The 21,329-nt window shown below is 34.2% G+C and overlaps 5 protein-coding genes across 8 annotated transcripts; 2 read left to right on the top strand and 3 right to left on the bottom strand.

Moving 5' to 3' along the window:
• Positions 1–1,935: 1,935 nt before the first annotated feature.
• LOC100743103 (ubiquitin-protein ligase E3B) lies at positions 1,936–8,944 on the bottom strand. Of its 2 annotated transcripts, none has more exons than XM_012385582.3 (16): positions 8,461–8,944; positions 8,009–8,158; positions 7,580–7,907; positions 7,303–7,491; positions 7,038–7,229; positions 6,773–6,962; positions 6,456–6,695; positions 6,201–6,372; positions 6,003–6,121; positions 5,765–5,889; positions 5,488–5,690; positions 5,126–5,426; positions 4,654–5,046; positions 4,410–4,574; positions 4,224–4,335; positions 1,936–4,144 (listed from the first exon to the last, which is right to left on the bottom strand). In XM_012385582.3, the coding sequence occupies exons 1-16, from the start codon at positions 8,607–8,609 to the stop codon at positions 3,972–3,974; spliced, it is 3,201 nt and encodes a 1,066-aa protein (XP_012241005.1). In that variant the 5' UTR covers positions 8,610–8,944; the 3' UTR covers positions 1,936–3,971. The 2 variants fall into 2 exon arrangements, with proteins under 2 accessions (XP_012241005.1, XP_012241006.1); XM_012385583.3 differs by having other exon boundaries at positions 5,765–5,880.
• A 124-nt stretch (positions 8,945–9,068) lies between these two features.
• LOC100742980 (pre-mRNA-processing factor 19) lies at positions 9,069–11,934 on the bottom strand. 2 transcript variants are annotated; one of them, XR_004461724.1, is made up of 9 exons: positions 11,842–11,934; positions 11,486–11,635; positions 11,131–11,408; positions 10,860–11,054; positions 10,630–10,785; positions 10,327–10,557; positions 9,902–10,242; positions 9,549–9,815; positions 9,069–9,487 (listed from the first exon to the last, which is right to left on the bottom strand). XR_004461724.1 is itself a non-coding variant. In XM_033320668.1 (8 exons), the coding sequence occupies exons 1-8, from the start codon at positions 11,858–11,860 to the stop codon at positions 9,671–9,673; spliced, it is 1,515 nt and encodes a 504-aa protein (XP_033176559.1). In that variant the 5' UTR covers positions 11,861–11,934; the 3' UTR covers positions 9,069–9,670. The 2 variants fall into 2 exon arrangements, 1 of the variants encoding a protein (XP_033176559.1); XM_033320668.1 differs by having other exon boundaries at positions 9,069–9,815.
• Positions 11,935–12,187: 253 nt separating this feature from the next.
• LOC100742865 (selenoprotein M) lies at positions 12,188–14,334 on the top strand. Its single transcript, XM_003489463.4, has 4 exons — positions 12,188–12,460; positions 12,564–12,634; positions 13,016–13,085; positions 13,145–14,334. The coding sequence occupies exons 1-4, from the start codon at positions 12,362–12,364 to the stop codon at positions 13,244–13,246; spliced, it is 342 nt and encodes a 113-aa protein (XP_003489511.1). The 5' UTR covers positions 12,188–12,361; the 3' UTR covers positions 13,247–14,334.
• Positions 14,335–15,042: 708 nt separating this feature from the next.
• On the bottom strand, positions 15,043–17,217 carry LOC100742749 (E3 ubiquitin-protein ligase RNF185). 2 transcript variants are annotated; one of them, XM_003489462.3, is made up of 5 exons: positions 16,812–17,217; positions 15,967–16,126; positions 15,723–15,854; positions 15,475–15,644; positions 15,043–15,393 (listed from the first exon to the last, which is right to left on the bottom strand). In XM_003489462.3, exons 2-5 carry the CDS (start codon positions 16,113–16,115, stop codon positions 15,296–15,298), a joined length of 549 nt encoding a protein of 182 aa, XP_003489510.1. In that variant the 5' UTR covers positions 16,116–16,126; positions 16,812–17,217; the 3' UTR covers positions 15,043–15,295. The 2 variants fall into 2 exon arrangements, with proteins under 2 accessions (XP_003489510.1, XP_012241014.1); XM_012385591.3 differs by lacking the exon at positions 16,812–17,217 and adding an exon at positions 16,325–16,771.
• A 469-nt stretch (positions 17,218–17,686) lies between these two features.
• Positions 17,687–21,323, top strand: LOC100748131 (WD repeat-containing protein 78). The gene is made up of 3 exons (XM_003489427.3): positions 17,687–18,371; positions 18,735–19,128; positions 19,211–21,323. Exons 1-3 carry the CDS (start codon positions 17,884–17,886, stop codon positions 20,588–20,590), a joined length of 2,262 nt encoding a protein of 753 aa, XP_003489475.1. The 5' UTR covers positions 17,687–17,883; the 3' UTR covers positions 20,591–21,323.
• Positions 21,324–21,329: the final 6 nt, after the last annotated feature.

Raw genomic sequence — 21,329 nt, 5'->3', positions numbered from 1 at the left:
CGCCCCACCCCCCTGCATTAGCGACATAGACACGCTCATGGACACCCGCGAGTGCCGACTGGGCCCAACTACTGCCATCAAAACTCTCCTCTCTCCCTAGGGGCCACCCTCCTCAACCCTTTCCCGATTCACCGCCACCGCCACCGCCAAGGCCCCTGCCGCTTCAGGGAAGCCGGGACACGCCTCTCCTGCTCGTCGATTCTTTTCCGACCGTTTCGATTTTTCCTGCTCACTCTGTTTCACCTGTTCGATCAAACACTTCTTTCTCTATTAGATATCTCGTTATCGTCCCAGTGACGGGGCACACACGTGACACTGACACAACTTGAAGTTCTTTTTCTCGTTTCCGTTTCACCACAATAGCGATGAGAGCATTCGAAACGACTTTTTTTGGCTTTCAACGATTAAACTGGATAAGATTCTTGTAAGATCACTGTTATCCAAAAAAAGGATTGACTAATAGACACGCCGTATCAACTTAGAAGTCGATAGATCTCGATATAGCTCTCGATTCCATATTTCGAGAAGCACGCGAATATTCCCTGGATCGAGTGATTCGATCGTCGATCACGATAATGGAAATCGACGAGTTTCGATGGAAAATTGCAAATTGCGTTCTGATGGAATATTACGTAGCTCAGTTTCGAATGTCGCGCGCTCTCGAGGTACGGCGGGAAGGGCTGAAGCTTGAGAAGCACGAGAGGCAAAGGGGACTCGTGACACCACGCTCGACGCTGCGGCTCGACGTCGCGTCCTTTTATCGCGACTTATGGCAAAAACGATACATGCGAAGGGTAACCTTCGGAGTAGAGGCGGTGTCCTCGTGTAAGTATTCCTTAGCACTGTCGATAGTAAACGGGGCGTTGCGTGTTCGGACGTTTCTACTCGGTACTGTCGAGAAAGGAAGAACAACACTTTCGTAGTTCCCACCGAATCCTTTGACGCTCGATGCGCTTTCTAAACCAGAAGAGCTATTGGATGCGTGAATGTCACCAATGCGGAATTATTAAAACTGAACGCGTGTCACGTTTTTTCGTTAGATTTACTCTCGCTACATCCACGGTAACGATGCTAGGTTATGTTTGACACACGCACGCAAGCCTGTTCTCCCTCTTCTCCGTCAGTTACGCTCAGCTGGCCTCATAACGTTACGATCGGAGGGACGGAGGTGGAAAGGGGGCGGTGCTTGTCCATAAGAAACACAGTAGCGCGAAACAGAGAAAGGAACGAGGGAACACTGAAAGGCTCGGTCGAGTCCTCGATGGCCACAGCGATTCCGGCTACGAGGGGCGGCCGAGTTTGTTCGGCGGTTTTCCGAATTTCACGAATGATTTCCTCACTGTCCGGGTCCTACGGCCGAGCCAGAAACACTGCCACTTCTCGTACAGATTAAGCACGCACACACAAACACGAAAACACGCGCGCGCGCACACACGAGCGAGAGAGGGAGAGAAAGAGAAAAGGAGTCTCTCGCGTAGCCGCGATAATGCGATCGTCGCGGTACGAACTAAACGCACGTCTTCTCGCAGCCAAAGCTTGTTGGCCACTAGTCGAAGGGGAAGGTAACTTACACTGTCGACAGCGCCAGCTGCTCACAAAGGAGGTCACGTGACCTGCGCACTAAGCCAACGCGCAACCGTCCCAGCGATCTTTGCATCCTTGTAAATACGACTGTAAAACCGCACCAAACTCTACATATATCCTTCGCTTATATGTTATATTATTCGTTCGTTTTATTAATAAATGTTATAAGAACGTTTATTATATAAAGCATCGAACGATTGTTTATTATTTGCCCAAATATAGCGTTGACTGATTTAAAAATGAGCAGATTAATTTCATATACCGTGGCGCCTCGAATAGAGTCCTTTTTTTAAATTTTACACCGAGATATCAGGTATGATTGTTATAGGATAATATAATTGAAAGGCATGATGTAATTCAGTGTGTATATTTACAGTATCTTTGTGAATTATTATCGAATGTATTAAATTAACAAATTCACCGTTGTTCTCTCAACTGCGTCGCAATATGTATACACTTTTATAAAAAATGTTACAGAAGTACGAGTAACTCGAGCAAGCCATATTATACAAAGCGCGCTTTTTTGCTATTGATACGATTGTAAGGAAAACTCGTTTATATCGTGTTTGTATATTCTTTTTTTAGCGTAATGTCTAAAATAGAAAAATGATCCGCGTTAACAAGAACGGATATTGAATAAGAAGCCATCGGTTTCATCTTACAATCGTAACAATTTTATTTCGTATCTTACTCCATATTTGTATCGATATCCACATTTATCACATACATGTATCGCTCCAACGATAAGTATGTATATTCATAAAGGAAAGTATCATCTACTACTTTGTTCAATTGTACATATATTTGCAAGGCATGTATTCACAATTAACATTACAAGAGAAACTGGTTATCGATTCTGATAGAAAGTAACAAAAGCCAAAGTTATTATGTTCCGCGTTTTCTTCTTTCTATACATAATCAAAATAATTCGTTAGCTAGTATTCACATTGTGGACGTTAGTAAACTAGTTGGTACACGATTTAATCTAATTTACTTGTAAACTTCTCGTTCTATCTCTTTAAAAAATGTTCGCTCTTTATTACTCTTCTACAGCATAGGTACAATCGGTGAATACAGGCCTGAAAAACTTACATACGGTCGTATAGGAAAATATGAAAAGATTACATCTCGAATTATCTTCTTCACACTAAATAGGCTTCTATCTTTGGTCTGACCGAATTTCCACCGACAATATCGCGAGTCATTCGTCGAAGTTACGCGTAAACCACGAGAAAAATAAATTTCGCTGTAATATCGTATTCCTCGCTATATCGCGGATAACACAGTCCTGATGCTCCCTCGTTTTCCATTTTCTCACGTTCGTTCGGGGTCATCGAAGATCACGGACAAACTGCAGTTACAGGAAATTCAGCTCGAAATGCTCAAATAGGAGAACAAACATCACAACTTCGTTCGATCCGAACAAACCGATCTTAAACACTCGAACGGTTATGGATTTTCAACCCATGAGCGCCCGTGGACACAATATATACACGTATATATTTCCAAACAAGATTATATAAATCTTTTTATACATCGTGTCAAAAATTTGTACAAAATCTTGCGAAAATAGCTTTCCCCAAAATGGAGCCTTGACTTTCAAATAACTCGACAATTTTAGAAATTTACGGACCTCTTCCTTTTCCTATCTTTTTTTTTTTTTTTTCTTCTTTTTTCTCCTCTTTATTTATTCACCGGGCACCGATGGGCTCGGATTCAACACTCGCGTCATGCATTTTATCGATTTAATAGACTAACATTAATTCACGATACTATAAACTAACAAGCGCACAGTATTAGCAATATTAAGCTCATGAGGTACAGTGTGCTTTACACCATAAGTAATCTACCATTTGGCGAGAAGTTTTATAGAATGAAACTTCAAAACTTGAATATGTGCTGTGAAAACAAGGTAAATTCAACACACAGTACTATTGTATACGAAATAAGACAGAAGACATAAATCTCATAAAAATTTCAGAAACAGCAAGATAGAACAGTAATTCATTTTTTATTATAACTATAAATTAATCTCGTGTCAAATTGATCGATAGGAACATTAGAAATTTCTTACAATAAAAAAAAAGAAATAACAAAATGATAAGGAAAGCAAAAACTTTGTTTCTTTATATGGATAATATCTCATAAAATTTGTGCGAGTCTTCAATTTCGTTTCAATAAATTCATTCAAAAATTTTGTTTTACAAATAATATAAGTGCGAGTTATGCTTTTCTTCGATCTAGAGTCTCTGACATAATTACTAGAAACACCTCGCCTGACAATTTGGTTCGCGGCGGTTAGGCACCACTCAATCACTTCGTAGAAATTTTCGTTAGGTAATTTGAGCATATAGTATGCATTGGAATTACCTTAAACCAGGTGAAAATTATGAAAGTTCGAAGCCCGTATTACTAGTGACAGCGTAACGTAACTTCTCCCGTAAGGTACTTTTCTTTTGATAATTTGGTAATTTAAGAAGATTAAAGCAAGTAGACGATGTAGGTAGACGATTCTGCGGATCTTTCTTACGAATCGTAAAAAATCCTCTTATTACGCTACCTATTTTATAAAGAATGAATAAAATAAATAGAATAAATAGAAAGTATGAAAAATATATATGATGTTTATAGTTTCATACCGATTGTGTCACCGGTATCCTCGTCATCGCCAACTTCAACGCAACGAATCGAAAATGGTGGTTCTAAGTGTGCGAAACCCAATAATGGTGATTTCGAACAACTTGTGACAAACTATGAAACGAATAGAGATATAGAAATAAATAAAACAAACATTACTTACAATTATCACATATCGCACGAAATACCTTCAAAAATAAGCCTCTTTCTTCCTCAGAAAAATCTTTTTCTAGAATATCCCATAGCCAGCACACCACACGATGACTATCGTGAAAACCACCATAATATTGTGTATGTCTTCGTAAATCTCGTAAATCTAGTGGAACATTATCACCCGAAATTAATCTCTGTAACTAAAAATAAAGATATTTTAAAAAAATACTTCTTCAAAAAACTAATTAGTCCTTTTTTTTGTAAGAATGTTTATCTTACTTCTGGAGTGGAAAACAATGCCAACCATTCAGGATTGATTATAGAACGGAACCCTTTGATAAAAGCCGCTGTTTGATCTTTTATTTGCATGTGCATTCTAAAATGGGCCATTAAGTGTATATAATTGATTTTATTTTCATTAGTGACCGGCACTGCTCGTCCTCCGGGAACCAATTCGTGCGTAACTAATTTGCCTAAAACGTCTTCATCAAGAGAGAAAGTTAATTCTAACTGTCTAACATCACCTTTATAATGCTTCACAAGAGTAAGACTCCGATATAAGTCTCGATCTAAAGAAGCCAATTCGTCCAGCCAACTGTACAATGCTCCTCCTGTTTGCCCAGAAAATTGGGAAACGAAGAAAGATGCAAAAGGTACGTCTACTACAATGCCCTATAAAAGGTATTCTTTACAGAACACGATTAACTGACATTATAGTCTTGTAATTATATCTTTCTTTTTTTTTATTTACCTCGTACACCGCTTTACCCAGCATACGACCAACAAATTCAAAGAGTTGCAAATGATTATCTTGCATAGATGATGTTGGAGATGGATAAAGTCGATTTTCACTAGTGACTTTAAATAAATTTAAAGATGGGTCAAAAACTTTTTTTATTGTCTCCTCTAAAAATTCTTTAAAGACTCCATCTTGGTCAATACCAGCTTCGGCTAAACCTTGCTCGTTTACAAAACGAACTCTAATTACGCCTTTAAGTGCTTGAGAGGGTAACATCGCTAATTGACGATATCCGTCCTCCACTATACGAGTTCTGCAAAATATTTATGTTACTCTTGGTATAATACATTTAATACGAGAATATCCACCACTACCTGTGAACAACAATAAGCGTTGTTGGAGTACTATTGCAAGCACTTTCGGTTAGACCTAAAACTGCTTTTTCGTTAGCGACATGCTTACGAAACAGCACAACACGCTCCGAATGAGGAATAACATGCGGCATTTTAGAAAGGAGAAGAGCGGCACCTCGCCTGCCTTTCTCCAGGTCTGCTAGAAAACCAGACACTCGAACTTCCTGTTGTAAAAACGTATTCATTTTGAAATCATATGATATAATTTAGTTAAAATAGATTAGTTTCAAATACTTAACTTTGCCAACCAGTGGCCTTCCGGGCAAAAGGTCCGTCTACAATCCCGGCGGTAAATTGCCATTAAAAGTGTGTGAAGAGAGGTGAAGAGGGGATTATTAGGAACTGATTTCACATCTGGAACATCTAAAACTTCAGTATATAGCTAAACCATTTATCTCTTATAATTATATATCATTAGAAGAAAACAATACGAAATACTTTATGAAAGAATATAATGTAAAGGCTATAATACACACCAAACAAATTATTAAGCACTGCCTTATACAGAAATTGGTTTAAAAAGTATGATATTGTTACAAAATCGCTGAGTTTGAACGGGTCTTGTTGTTCATACATTTCCATATCATCTAAAATTCTAATCAAACATATACATAAGTAGATTATTGATGCAGTCGTTTTTGTAGTTTATTTCCATATGTATAGCATAAACTTACGTAACATAATGTGTCATACAATCAGAAAATAATATCAACATTTGAAATTCAGGTGCTGTACATTTTGTATTAGCAGCTAAATGGTCCAAAAATGCTTTTAAACCACAATGTGGACCCAGTGTTCCCAAGAATAAATACATATGGTATAAAATTTTATCTTGATAACATAAACCTATTTTATAATAGATACATGTATAACTATCAACATATTATTCATTTTATATACATAATATTCAACATATTCTTAATACTTACCAGTCAATATTTCCATTTTCATTTGTGTAAGTGTATGTAAAGCAATTTGATAAAGGGAACAAATTAAAGCTATTCTAGTAGTTTCTGCACTTCCCAATTTCCTATAATTTTTAGTGTTATTATTCCTATTTGTACGTGCTTCCAAAAATGCTCTTCTGAAAATGTTGGTACCAACAGATGTACTCTGTTGTTCTACTGATGGGGGTATCTCTTTTTCAATAAGTTCTGTTAAAGGTTGGCCTATAAAAATTGTATTGTAATTTCTAATATTAACTCTAATGGATACCTGTTTATAGATACAAAAACTCTTTCATTACCAATCAACTGTGAAACTATTCTTCCTGTCCACAAACAGGCTAATTGTGATTTAACATATGGAATAGGTTCTTGTAAATATGTATCAACCTTTTGTGCAAGCCAACCAAGAATAGGATGCCAGTGAGTTAAATTACTTTGTTTTGCAACTACATATTGCTGACATGCCTCCAACATTTTTGTTACAACAAACTATAAAATTTATTTAAAAATGAAGTTTGTTTTCAGATCTACATAAAGATTGTATATTATGCAATAAGTCTGTACCGTAAAAGATGGAAAGTACAATTCTTTTAACACTTCATCTCTTTCAATATTAGCTAACTGTATTAGATTAGCCAACAAACACAGTGCATAACTACCTTCCAGAGCATTAAATACTATTCGTAAATTTTGCTCCGAGTTCAATAATTCCAGGCTCCTTGCAAATAAATTGTTTGTAATAAATGATGTAATACACTAAAATTATATTATGAAGAATATTATATGCTGTGAAATATCATTTGGAATTCATATATTAATGATTACGCACTACTGATGATATACTATTCAGATGATAGACCAATGCAGGTAAGCTAAAAATATTAATTAAAAACAATGAAACCAATTTATCTGACATCTGGGAGGAGATTAATGGTCTCAGTGCTAATGTAACCGCTGCTGAAAGTGCAATTGGTTTTAAAGCAATTTCCACTCTACCCAATCCTTTTACTAGAAATGCCTAAAACAAGATCAAGTATCGTAACAAAAACAAATACTTTGTAAAAACAAACACTGAATAATAAAACTACTATTAATAGGATAATCACTTGCATAATGGGATAAAACCCCTTGTTGACTAGGTGGCCCATTATGTTTGCACAAAGCTGATTCATACCAGCTTTGAGTTTTTCCATTCCTTCTACTTTCTGAATTGCCCATGTTCCTGGTGATGTAAAACTAACTAATGTATGTAATCTCAAATGGATGGATTTATGGTCAGACACTCTTTCTGGTTTAAGATTATCTAAACCAGTCAAACAATAAAATAATATTGTTTTCATCTGTGATATCCATGATATATAGCGATCTTTGCTTAATACAAGTCCTACATAAGAAATTTCTGGAGACTCAGAATCTAGAGTCAACACTAAATATCTGAAATATTTACTCTTTTTAATTTTCTTATACGTTTTTTAAATTTTTTATCTTTCTTCCCTTATCTACATTCAACATAAATATCTTTTATGCATACATACCTACATAGCTTTTCTATTCTTTCTTGAACCTTTTCTTTCTTATATATATACAAAAATTTAAAAATAATCTTATACACGTCCAAAGCAGGTTTTAACTTTATATTTGTTTCTGTGCCACCATCATTCAGAAAATTCGTATCAAACTCTTCCCTGAAAATCACATTTGTTGCTCTACTATTTTATATCTAGTTTCTTTTTACAATACACAAAGAGCATAAAAAATTAGCAAAATTACATTAACACAAATTTCCTATATTTTTGTGGCGAAGAAATATATGCGCATTCGATAAACGGAAGATTACCGAATGTAAATAAATACCGATAAGCGATTAAAAGGCTATAGTTATATGTATAACAAAAATTGATTTAAACGCCAACTCCAAATATGATTTGAAAAGTCATATAATTATCGTAAGCAGACATCGATATTTAAAAACGATTAAAAAACTCACAATATTCTTTTACGGGTCAACCATCCCCTAACATAAGCCTGAATTAAAATGACAGCAGCTTCTCTGTCTTTCTCATGGGCCCTTTCTTCCCTAGCGGCCTTCATTTGCTGAAGGAAGCTGTCTCTGGATGGTTCCTCAGCTTTAAACATTCTTGATTTACCCGGACCACCCGCTAAACACTAAATTATGCTAATGACAAAACATTGTCAGCTGGTCATCCGTGTGGTCACTCTAGTTGACACTGCGATTACAACCACCCACTAGAAAATCATCCTTTACAGCATTACACGTCACGTCGATTTCATTCACGTTATAATCACTCTGACTGATCGGCAGCGATTGCCACTCGCAGTCGCCACACGTTTCTCACCATCACATAATCCGGGTATACATCTGAATGACAGACAACTACGACGGCCATTGTTATTAATTTGATTCGAGACTGAATATTGAGGACAAAGGATATTAGGTTAGGTTAAAAAGCACGTGACTAGTGGCGCCATAAGCTCGTCCAAGTAAATTATCGAACTGTGTACGTGTGGACCACTTCGTTCCGTAATACTTTCAACTTTTCAAAATAGAATCGCAGAATTATATAGAAAATGGCATTTTATTTCTTATACTTGAGTAAATTGTATTTTATCACTTTAAACGATATCCTGAATAATGGATACAGATGATAAACGAAAATGTTTGTTTTACATTTTCTTCATAAAAATAATATTGATTTTATAATACTATGCTATTAATGATCACCGTTAAAAACGTTTGTCACAGCTGTGATATTTTGGAAACACTTAACAGTTTGAAAGAGAGACTTGGATAAATATACATTTCCCTTGGGCTTAGAAAGCAATTTCCTTTATTACCTATATGATCATGCGTTATATAAATTAGGCGTTTTCGAAGGATTTTAATTGGTACCAATTATCAAAACTTAAGACTTGAGACTCGTAAAAATATGACTATCAAGGTAAGTGAAATAATTATCAAGGGTTCCATAAATCATTATTACAATTACATTTAGGGTCAGTTTCAATTATGAGACTTACAGCAATCATTCACAGTTCTAACTGTCCATCAAATTGAGTGATTTTTCGAACATAGATAGCCATGATAAAAATCGTGTTAGCGATGATCAGTAATATATACTATAAACTCTAATTTTAATTCTTCTTAAATTATCTATAGTATTTTAGTCACTAAATGCTTAAGGTAAACCATAAAGTTTTAAAGTTCTGTCCATACTAGTCGACGCTATATACTGCGCATGTTTTCCAAAACGAACACCAGTTGCGGCTGCCGTATGGTCATTAAGCACTTTCAGTTCTTGCCACTGTTTACACAAGTACACTCTGAAAGCAAGAATGGAAATATTAACATATAAGAAATCATTACTGATATAATTGAACTTGTATATGTTACATGAGATAATTCTTACCTTACGTCTGTTCCAGCTACTGCCAAATACGTTCCACTTTGATCAAAGCAAATATCTTTAACTTCATACGATTCTTCTAATTGAAGGGTTTTAAAGTTCTTTAGTTTACGCAAATCCCAAAGTTTCACACAAGAATCCTCTGCAGCAGTAGCTAAATAATAACCATTTTCAGAGAAACTAATTGCCGTAATTGGACCTGAATGGCCTGGGAAATTAGCTACATTTGATTGTTCCTTTAAATCCCAAATTTTCACTTGCGAATCCTGAGTCCCAGTGCCAAAGATCAATCCATCAGGGTGAAACTGAGCCGTGGTTAATGGTTGGCTAGCTTGTCCAGCAACCTATACATATTAAAGTAATATATGTATATATAATACATAAAACAAAAGTTTAGATATAGTTGGTCTTTTTTTTTGGAAGTATACCTTAGTCAATAATCTACCAGTACGTATATCAGAGAATGCCCAATGTTGATCCAATGATGAACTTAATAAATAATCGCCTGTTGGGTGTAAGGATAATCCAGTCACAGGGGCATCATGAGCTTTTAATAACAAAGTTGTTTGACTGGTTCCTACATTCCATACACGTATTGTAGTATCAGGTGATGCAGTCATTACAATATCTTCTTCTGGATGATAAATTACTCTAGTAACCTAAATATTATATGAAAATGTTAATCATTTAAGGATTTTAGGAATAGAGTTGAAAAAAGAAATAGTTTATACCTTTTTAGTGTGTCCCTTTAATATTGCAACAACTTGCTCTGTATCTTTGTTAAATACTGTGGCATTTTTATCAGCACCACCTGTTAAGATTTTACTGGTATCTGCACTGTGAATGTCAAGTGCAAGTATACCAGGAACACTGGCTGAATGGAGACCCTTAAAAATAAATAAGTAACAATAATAACAAAGTATGACAAATTTCTTACATAAATGAAGGAACACAATATTACAGGATGTGACGCAAGTGTTTGAAATGCGCGAATACTATCTTGTGGAAGTAGATCTTCAGGGACCGAACGTCCACGACGTTTCCTTTCCTGAGTGAGTACCGTTGCTCTTTCTTGAAGTTTTTGTATTACATCTTCAGTAATACCAGCTTGTTCCATAGGTTGAGCAGCTGTACCTCCAGCTTCTACTGCAAGTGCCTGCAAGATCATGTAGTTTATCAGCAAACATTCTTGATATGATGTATAAATAAAATTAATATAATTTTGTTCATACAGGTTGTGGAATAGTAGTAGCCTGAACAATTCCAGCCTGAGGTTTCAACGTTGCTAAAGCTTCTCTGGCTGCTGTTACTTCTTTTGTCAATCTAGCAATTACACGGCATGCTGCATCATGTTGATATAAAGAGTGAGATAGTTCCTGTCTAGCTGTTTGAAGTTGTTGCCTAAGTGTAAATGAATGTAACATAACAGCATCCCACTCATCTTGCAAAATTTTCAATATAGCTGGAATTGATGTGGCACTTGGTGGTTTGGGTTTAACTATTGCAGTTGCTGCAAAATAACAAGAATATTATTGATAACTGGATGTGATATTCAAAGACAAATATATAAAAAAACAAGAAATATACTTTTGATATCTATAAGTTGATCTACAGTTAATTCCTTTCCAGTTATGGGATCCACTCCATTTTCAGCTAAATATTTTTCAATTAAACGTTTCTCAAATATGGAACCAGATACTGGAGATACGACCGGGTGTTCCGGGACTTCGTTAGAAACTACACACAAAATTACATATTTATTTATCAGTAATAATGAAAAATATTCTAGGTTATGTTCAACTCTTGCCGGTATAAATCATAAACTTTGTTGCAAAAATAACCAATTCATTTCCATTATTATTATATAATATCAAAAACATGAAATTAATATAAATTTTTTTATTACCGATTAAAAGTTATTATATAAAGAAGAAAAAACTTACTCGCACAAGAGAGCGCCATTTTCACACACGCGAGATGTACTTACTGCGCATGACGCTTAAGTTGCAATTTACTATATTATACTACTAACAGTAGTGGGGATATTTCCCCTTCTATTAGTAGTTTCTATATAAATTGAAATACATTATTTGTGTTTTAGCATATTTTATACAATTATAATAACATAGAAACAAATTTTTATATGCATGTGTCTGTAATAATATGTGTCTGAGTATAAAATATAAAGTAAAATAATTTTGATAAAAAAAAAATTTTAATAAGCAGAATTCTCACAAGTAATTATATTTTTTCGAATAAATTATTTGCATAGGGATTAAACGATACTAAAAATCTTTGAGAATTTTTGGATGTATGTTGGAAAGGAAATGTTTAGATACTTCAGTACATAGAGCTCATACTGAATAATCTCAAAGATGAGTAACGTTATCTTAGTATAAGCACTCTCTGATATAAGCCCTCAGCTCTAGGCTTCAGTAAGACTTCCGTTTTAGTGAGGTAAACATGGCTCCTTTGGTAGCTGCAAATTTATTCTTTGCTGTCGCTTTTGCAGCTTCTAGTATTAATTCAACAAACATTTATTATGCATCTGCAAGAGTTGAGGTATTAAATATATTTATTTTCATTAGCACAAACCTTATTACAATAACATGCCATGACTTTAAATCAAATTAGGACAGTTCAAAAAACCAAAGATTTTTTCCAGAGTTGCAGTGGTTGTCGTCTAAGCCGGCTCCCAGATGTTAAACAATTTATCTTTGAAGATTTACCTAACTAGTATCCTTTAAAATTTATCCTTTAAAAATTATTAAACTATCATATATACATTCATATATTACAAAAATATGATAAAAGTCGTTTCAGTTAAAGAATCAACTTTTTGATTTTACTTCTTCAGAAGTATCTCATTTATGATCAAAAACGGATAATTAATATTACACAAGAATTTTGAATGTGGAATACTTAATTTCTTTAAGTCTTCATTGTTTTTATCATATTTAAACTTTTACTCTATATACATTGTAATATAATGTTTACATATGTGTGAAAGATAACTATCTTATAATATTAAAAAAATCTTTATTTAATTCTACCTAATTACAATTTCTTTTGTGAAGAATAAGAGTTAATTGTATAAATCCTTATAACTTTTCCTAGTAATAACGTTGAATTTAAACATATTCCAGGTGCAGTTCCAGAACTGCTTCTCTTTAATGATAATGAAGAGGTACAATAAATTTAATACACGAGTATTATGTAAGATAATTGAACGTTTTCACTTTTCAGGAAATAGAGAGATTACCTTTGTCAAGTTTGACACGGGAAGAATGCAATAATCTCTTAATTTCTAAAGGCTTTACGAAAAAGGCATCAAAAGATGAGATATAAAAATAAATGAAGTGTGTATAAATAAATATCTGTAAATTTAAAAAATCATTTTACAATATCTGTTACAAAATGACTTATTCTGATAATCATGTCTATGAATATAATCATGGATATAATCATGACCATTTTGTTGATTGTAGTATGTTTTTATGTTTATTTATAAATAGAAACAGGTACTTACTACCTTTCTAAATTAAATTGAATTTTAATAAATACTAATTACCGTAAAGAGGTAGTAGATATAATTCAGGTCCAAAGTTGGTATATGTAAAGTATTAAAAAGGGAGCATTATATATATGTACATGTATATATATATTGCACTCTGTTAAATAGTTTATAGTTGAAAATTAATTAGAGCACAAAATAGTAAACAATATAAGGACTTTTTGATGCACAAGTTACTGTCTTTGAGTACCTCATTTTCACATAGATGAGGGAGTATTATATTATCTCCCTGTGGAGCTGCAATCTGTGATATAACTACTAGATCCATAATGTGACAAAATTGATCATTATGGGATGCTTGGGTTTCTTTACTCAAAAGTTTTAGTTGTCTGGCTTGGACAAATAAAAATATTTTATGAACAAAATTAATAAACTCTTAATAAATAAGGATGGATATAACTAATGTACTATAGTGCATTAAAAGAAACTAGAATTTAATGACGATTTCGAATTAATTATTTATTTCACTACAAATAAAAATAATTTTATTTGTGACAGCTTCTGATACAACTGAAACTTCTGTAGTAGGGTATCCTGTGCATATTTATTTTAGTCATAATTTGCACAATATTGTTTCTTTTTTACTGCTACATTGAATTATTTATGTAAGACACAGAAGACAAACAAAAAGCTGGAGATAAAAAAATTTGCACAAAGTGAAAGACAAAGATATAATATTATAACAAAATTACCTAACATACATTCAATAACTTATGTAGAATAATTTACTATTTTAATTTGTGTCATGTATCTACCTATGTTCGAAATATTACAGTGCACTGCAATTAAATTGTTTGTGTTATTAAATATGTATACTTACTATTATCTCTAATAAAAGCTATAGCTACAGAAGTTTAAAGGATTTCATCAAAAGAACGTTAGTTACATTTTTTCACCTTTAATTTATTTTAGCAATAACATATTAAATAAACATGTAAGATAGTTTACAATATTAGATTTTTAAAAAATTACGAATTATATTTAACGAATGACAACGATATTAAATTAAATTAAAAACGTTACACTTTCAAGTCAATTAACTTTCCAGTATCTGTACCCAGTACTGTATATGGAATGTTGGTATCCATTCAGTATAATAATTTGTCACTCATTGAATAAGAATACAAAAAAACTTGGCTTCTTTGACTATATGATCATAATTTTCCGGTTTTGTAATTGTCTTTCCCTCTATTTCCATAACCACAATACAAATAAAAGCAGAAAAATAAATAAGCTAGATTTATAAACTACTAGTATACATACTTTCATTGATAATAATGATATATTACAGTATTATATATTATATAGCGATATATTTATTTTTATTCTGTTTACTTTGCGTTTGTTATTAATTTGTTTAAAAAACTATAGATTATATATACACTATTTATATTAATAATTAGTAAAAACCGTATAGGTCCACTTTGATATAATAAATGTAATCACTGGGTTTTTGTTTTAAACCAATTGTAAATGTTTTGCATAGAGTAGATATATCTTACGTATCTAAAAGTAATATATACATAAATATCATAAGAATAGGTTTCAGAAATCCTAAAAACAAGAAAACTATCTGCTTGAATATACTTGTTTATGTACAAATAAAATACATGTGTATATATGTGTATACGTACAAATAAAAGTGTTATTATAGCTCTGACAAAATCCATTTGTTTATTCAAGCAGGTATAGTTACTGTAGTGAGTAACAAACGATTACACAAACGAGGAAAGATCGATGTATTAATAAAAATGTAATGAATCAATTCAGCAAGTGGTGTAGGATTACAAGATACGGAGCAAGTAATATGGTTTAACAAAATGTTACGCCATCAAGAGCCAACAAACAAATATCAAAGCCACCCATAGAAATACTTTCGAAAGGAATTGTTCTTCTTCATACTGCGGTGTTCCTCTAGCAGCTATGTAAAAATACATATTTTAATTCAATCTTATTAGACAGTAATCATACACATAAAGTTAGTTTGTGAAGAACATTTTACCTGCAGTTGGTCGTGTTTCTCCAAAATTAAATGTAGATGTGAAAAATGCAAATGGAAATGTTCCGATACCAAATGACATGTAAGAACCTTCTCCAAACCCAAAACTAGAAAATCCAATATTATTTTCAGGTTCTGTTCTTTGCCCAGCAGGGCGTGGTGGAACATTATTCCTAAAACAATAAAATATAACATTAAATATGTTGTCAAATCGATCATATATAATTATAAGAAACAAAAATATAATATACCTTGGATCTTCTTGTTTCGTATCTCCACGTCCATATAATGGAATGACTTTATCTTTGCTGATCGCAGCTTTACAGACAGGACACATTTGTCTTGTTGGACGTGTCTCTAACCATTGATGCAGACAAGGCCAACTAAACATACAAATAAGTACATATATAAATGTATGATATGATATCTGTTATTACAAAGATATTGAAACATAAAAGATACTATAAACGTATAATATATTGACAATAGCCTTACCAAAATAAATGACCACACATGCTGATAACAGCATTTTTTGCAGTATCAAGACATATATTGCATTCAAAAGTTCGATTATCCTTTTCCTTTTCTTCTGTGGTAGAATCCCATGGTTTGGATGGCCCTGCTTGTTCCCTTGTGGCACTCATATCGAAGAACTCTTAATGGAAATACAATTGATCTTAACAAGAGCTTACAAGATACCAAAATTTAAAAGGTTGTTTATTTAAAATGTAAAAATGCTTCCACATATAACTTAACAAGTAAAAATTAAAAATTGTATAACATTAATTTGTATTGATATACAACAATATGAAGCAAAACAAGATTTGAACAATATATGTATATTTCTTATCACCTGACACTGACGACACTATCGCATGGAAAGAAAAACAATTTTACGAAATCACTGACATTTTGTATAAACGTAAATGTCAAAAAACTATTTTAAGAAATCAATGACATTCCTCGAAAACGTAAAATGTTAAAGGTTATGCAGTTCGTATAAATATGAAATTTCCATTTATAGTTATTTTAACATCGTATTTTTCTGAATTCAGTACTGTCTGACGTATTATGTATCCGTGTAATCGGAAGTCATATGTCATATGTCTACGATAGAAACGCAAAAGTCAAGATACAAGAAAAATTAATTGTGTTTAGTATATTCCCTACAGAAAGCAATAAGCTGTCACATATGAAATGATACTTGTTGAAAATATTATTTGAATATTGAACAGCGATTAACGTTCACTAGGTGGTGTTTGGCAACCAGAGATCGAAAGCCTGATCAAAATACTAATGGAGTTGTATCTGCCATTGCTGACACAATTCATGTCACTTACTTTAGCCTTTTGACTGCGGAGTCTCCGTCAGCGATATATTCTTCTGCAAACTTAACTCTGCTTCCAAAATGATCTGATATATCACGTTCACCGTAACCGCAATTGCGCAAGTCCTATCAAATGATTTTCATGATTTTTCACGAAGCGGATGTTCGAAACTACACGTAAGAGATTTGTCAGCAATGCGTTTGTATTTATCTATGGTAATGTTATCGCTGACAATTGCTAGTACGAACGGCTTGCGTTTTATTATTTCCAACTGTAACTTCGACTACCGTTACAAATATTCTGCCGTAATCTTAATATGATTATTTAAATCCACTACTTGATTAACGCCGTAACACAATCGCAAAATCTCTTTTTATCGACTGTACATGTGATACGATTCGATTAGCTTTTGAGATACACTAAGAGAGCGCGCGATAGATGCAATTTAAATGAAAAATATTATTACATAAATATATAATAATAAAAAACAATGTGTATTTATAATAAACATTTTTTCATTTTATATTAATTACTTGATTGATGATCCTAATGCCAATGTATCAAATGAAAAGACATATAAGTAAATTAATGAATTTAATCAATCATTTAATCATACATTAATAGTTTCCATAAATCACATGTAGAAAAATAACAAATTACTCAAAATTCATGTATATTTATTAACATTGTATTATACAATTAAAAGGTAACAATTTTTATAAACAGTCCAAAATATCGACAAAACTGTGTCTAAAATTGATTTCTATTATCACCATGGAATTGAAAACGACTGTACGGTTCAATACGTTCTCCATTGTAACATGACGAAATGGTCTAATAACAAAGTAAAAGCATTCAACATGAAAAATAAAAGGCGCAATTAATGAGACTGGTTTTCAGCATGATATAATGCCAAAGTATACATGGTTTAATTTTCAATACTTCGTAATTATTCTATTTGCTTGTGGATAATCCAGTACAGTTACAGGTATCAACGAAATGAAATCTTTTACCAAGTTTTAGTAAATGTATATACAGACGTGTGATAGAAGGTATAACAACATGAAAACTATTATTTGTCAGAATGAAAGTAAACGAAGTAGGATCTCCACAAATTACCTCGAGGGATCAAAGCAGCAGATTCGAAAGCCCAATTTCGTCGAAGTTTAAGCTCAACGCAGCAGGAAAGACGCGTAAGATCGCGGGCAAAAACCTAACCTCAGTTATTTTACAACAACGTCAGGCACTCCGTGTGATAGAGGATGACGTTGATGTCACTCCAAAATTACTAAGCCATCCAACCTACAGTTCGCTTGACGAGAAACAGATAACTGCATTCGAAACAATCGGATTATCCCAGACCGGCAGTGTCGGTACACTGTCCATCCTTTCCGGTTTAAGCATTGCAGTGAAAGAAAGTTCCTCTATGATCATCAGAACCTCCTCAGTTCCTTCCGGTTCGATGACAACGGATGATATTCTGTTTGAAAGTTTATTATCCACTCAAACAGATGATTTTGATGATGATGATGATGATGAAGATAAAGTTCCCCCTCAATTTTATCTACCTAGGTAATTTTGGGTACGAGTATTATAATTAGATATTATAAAATTTTATATACATAGTTCAAAAAGGTGTTTTAAAAACATTAAATAGCTAATTTATAATTTATAAAATAAGGTATTTTAAGCATTTTAAGGCTGTTATTAGGATTATGATACGTATTGACTCTTTGGGGACGTATCTATTATTTAAAGATGTTAATAAAAATATACATGAACATGTACATATATGACTTTTATTTGTATAAATAAATTATACACATATCAGATCCACAAAGAATTAATATTAATGTTTTATTATAATTGACATTTTATTATAATTTCACATTAATGAATAGAAATTACATCCTCGACATTTTTTGGCCTATTCAGCGAAGATCCAAATATTCTCTTAATTCGACCCGATACTGTGACGCTCACTTTGAGGGAAACGGAGACGTTCTTCATTTTCGATATACAGCCTCGAACTGCTGACTTACTTACGCCAGATGGTATAGCGGTTAAAGAACAGAACGAGAATTACGAATATAAAACGATAGGACCTGGTTCGAATAGGAAATTAATAGATACCGAAACTCAAACCATGCAAGTGCTTACAAAATCTCGAGGAACACACCTTAGCAGAAGGAGGCGTAAAAATCAAGGTATGTTCGTGAATAATTGGGTGATGTACGACGCTTATGGTGCCCCTGAATTGATGATTGAAAGAAATGGTTTGCTCGTCGTGCATAGAAAGGAATCTTTGCAAGAAATGTTGCAATCAAAGGTTTGAATAGTTTTTAGTATCATAAAAGGCTTATTTTCTTTACAGACACACCAAACAATTAAGTTTAATTTTCTTTTCGTAGACTTTGAAAGCTAAACTACCAAAATCAAAAATTTACGAGAAGAAGACCTCCGAACAAGAGCAGATATATATATTCCAACATATCAATTTCCGGAATGCCGTACGAGTAATGGAGCGTATAATATCGAACAACATTTTCATTCACGCTCAAAAGCGTTTCACCGGCCTGATTAAACAGGATCCATGTAGCCTTGATTTGGAGTTCACGTACAGTCCAGACCTCCTCTGGATTCACGATTCTGAAGAAACTTCGGGAAGACCAGTATCTTCATTCTGCTGGAATTACGTTAACAGAAGCATTCTAGCCGTAGGATACGGGGCACGGATTAATTCAGAAATTAAAAATGGCTTGGTGTTACTTTGGTCTGCGAAGAATCCTGGTGTACCGGCTCGTTATTACAGTTTTGACAGTCCGGTGTCAGACCTCGATTGGAGTCGCGAACGGCCGAATTTACTTGCTATCGGTTACTACAACGGCGAAATCAAGGTGATCGACGTAAGCAATCCAGATCTCAATGTCGTACGGCGAAGCGAGAAAGCTACATTTTCGACTTCTCCGCACTGGCAAGTTCAGTGGTGGCCAGGTGACGAGCAATACGAATACCAAGAACAAATTTATACGTGCAATCAGGACGGTTGCGTATTTTGCTATCGATACGTTGAAGATTTCACTTCGTCGATGATTATGAAGGTTTACAGGATAGAGGGAACGTTGCCGGGTGTCACTAGGACTGTTCAGTGTAACCTTTATAATACATCAATCAGTCGAAGCCCTGGGGCATTGTCACTACGGAAGCATCCTACTTTGAGTACCATTTATTTCGTGGGTACGGACGAAGGTTGTATCTACAAATGCTCCACGAATTATTTATATCAACATATAGACAGTTTTTTAGCGCACGATGGACCAATTTACTCGATGATGTTCTCTCCATTTTGTTCAAAAATCTTCCTGACCTGTGGCGCCGACTGGTGCATTCGAATCTGGGCAGAAGGATTGACAGATCCACTGATTACTATGTCCACAACTATGGCATGCGTTCGATACGCAGCCTGGTCTCCCGTCCATTCCACGATCATAGTAAGCATCGTCAATAACGAGATCTGTATATGGGATATCAGACGAAAGATATACAAACCTGCATCGGTGACAACGTCACCCAATACCAACAGATTTATTATGGTTGATTTTACGGCAAATGGTAACCAACTCGTGGCGGCGGATGTGGAAGGTGTTGTATATGTGTATAATCTTGAGGGAATGCCATTTCCGCCGTACAGTCAGGAACAGGTGCTGGTAGAGTCGATCGAAAAGGCTTTAATCACGAAACCGATACTCCTGAAGAATCTAAAGAAGCTCGGACCGCCATTTTCTCGATAAGGAAGTGAAATCGAATTAAGCTGTTTTAAGCTAGTTATAATCTTACTCCTTTATCAATATCGTATGAATCTCTTAGAAACGAAACTGACTGGAATCATTTCTTATCGATTTCTCAATTTTATATATTACATAGGTACAAGATTAAACTTCGATTCTTAAACGACATATGATTTGCCTTCGTAAATTTATTTATTGAGACAAAGATGGTATATGCAATATAGATTCGAAGGTAAATTTAAGAAAGTAGCTTTTGCAACACTGTCACGGTTCTTTGCTTTTCAATTAATGCAGTTGATCAATATGGCTTCTGAACGGTTCGTATATTGTCACGTGATATCGTCTCGTAAAACGAGAATTCGGATTACCGCAGTCTGATTTTCAATAACCTGTCGCGATACCACAATCGCTTGCTTATCCCATGGACCTTGACTGTTAGCCAGATCGTTGCAGGGGACATGTATGACATTTTAAACTTCTTTATCGACGGTGCAGCCGGAGGCAAAATCCAGCACGTGGGGACCCCTTTCGGTCCCCCGAAGCGAAGCGTGCCCGAAGGGCCTTGCGTGATTCGCGCAAAGCACGGAAAGCAAAGCGACCATTTCGATTCAGGATGGAACTGCGGTGTGCCGGGGCCTACTCTGAGGCCTGGTAGGTAGGCAAGTCGGCACGGATGGCTGGCTGGCTTGCTTGGAGGAGTTGCAGGAGAGTGCCATGGTAGAGGGGCTTCCCTGCCTGCTGC

Source organism: Bombus impatiens, unplaced genomic scaffold, assembly GCF_000188095.3.
Source record: "Bombus impatiens unplaced genomic scaffold, BIMP_2.2 scf_0321, whole genome shotgun sequence".
Classification (NCBI taxonomy): domain Eukaryota; kingdom Metazoa; phylum Arthropoda; class Insecta; order Hymenoptera; family Apidae; genus Bombus; species Bombus impatiens.
The sequence above is the reverse complement of the archived record's forward strand: the minus strand, read 5'-3'. Positions and strand labels throughout refer to the sequence as shown.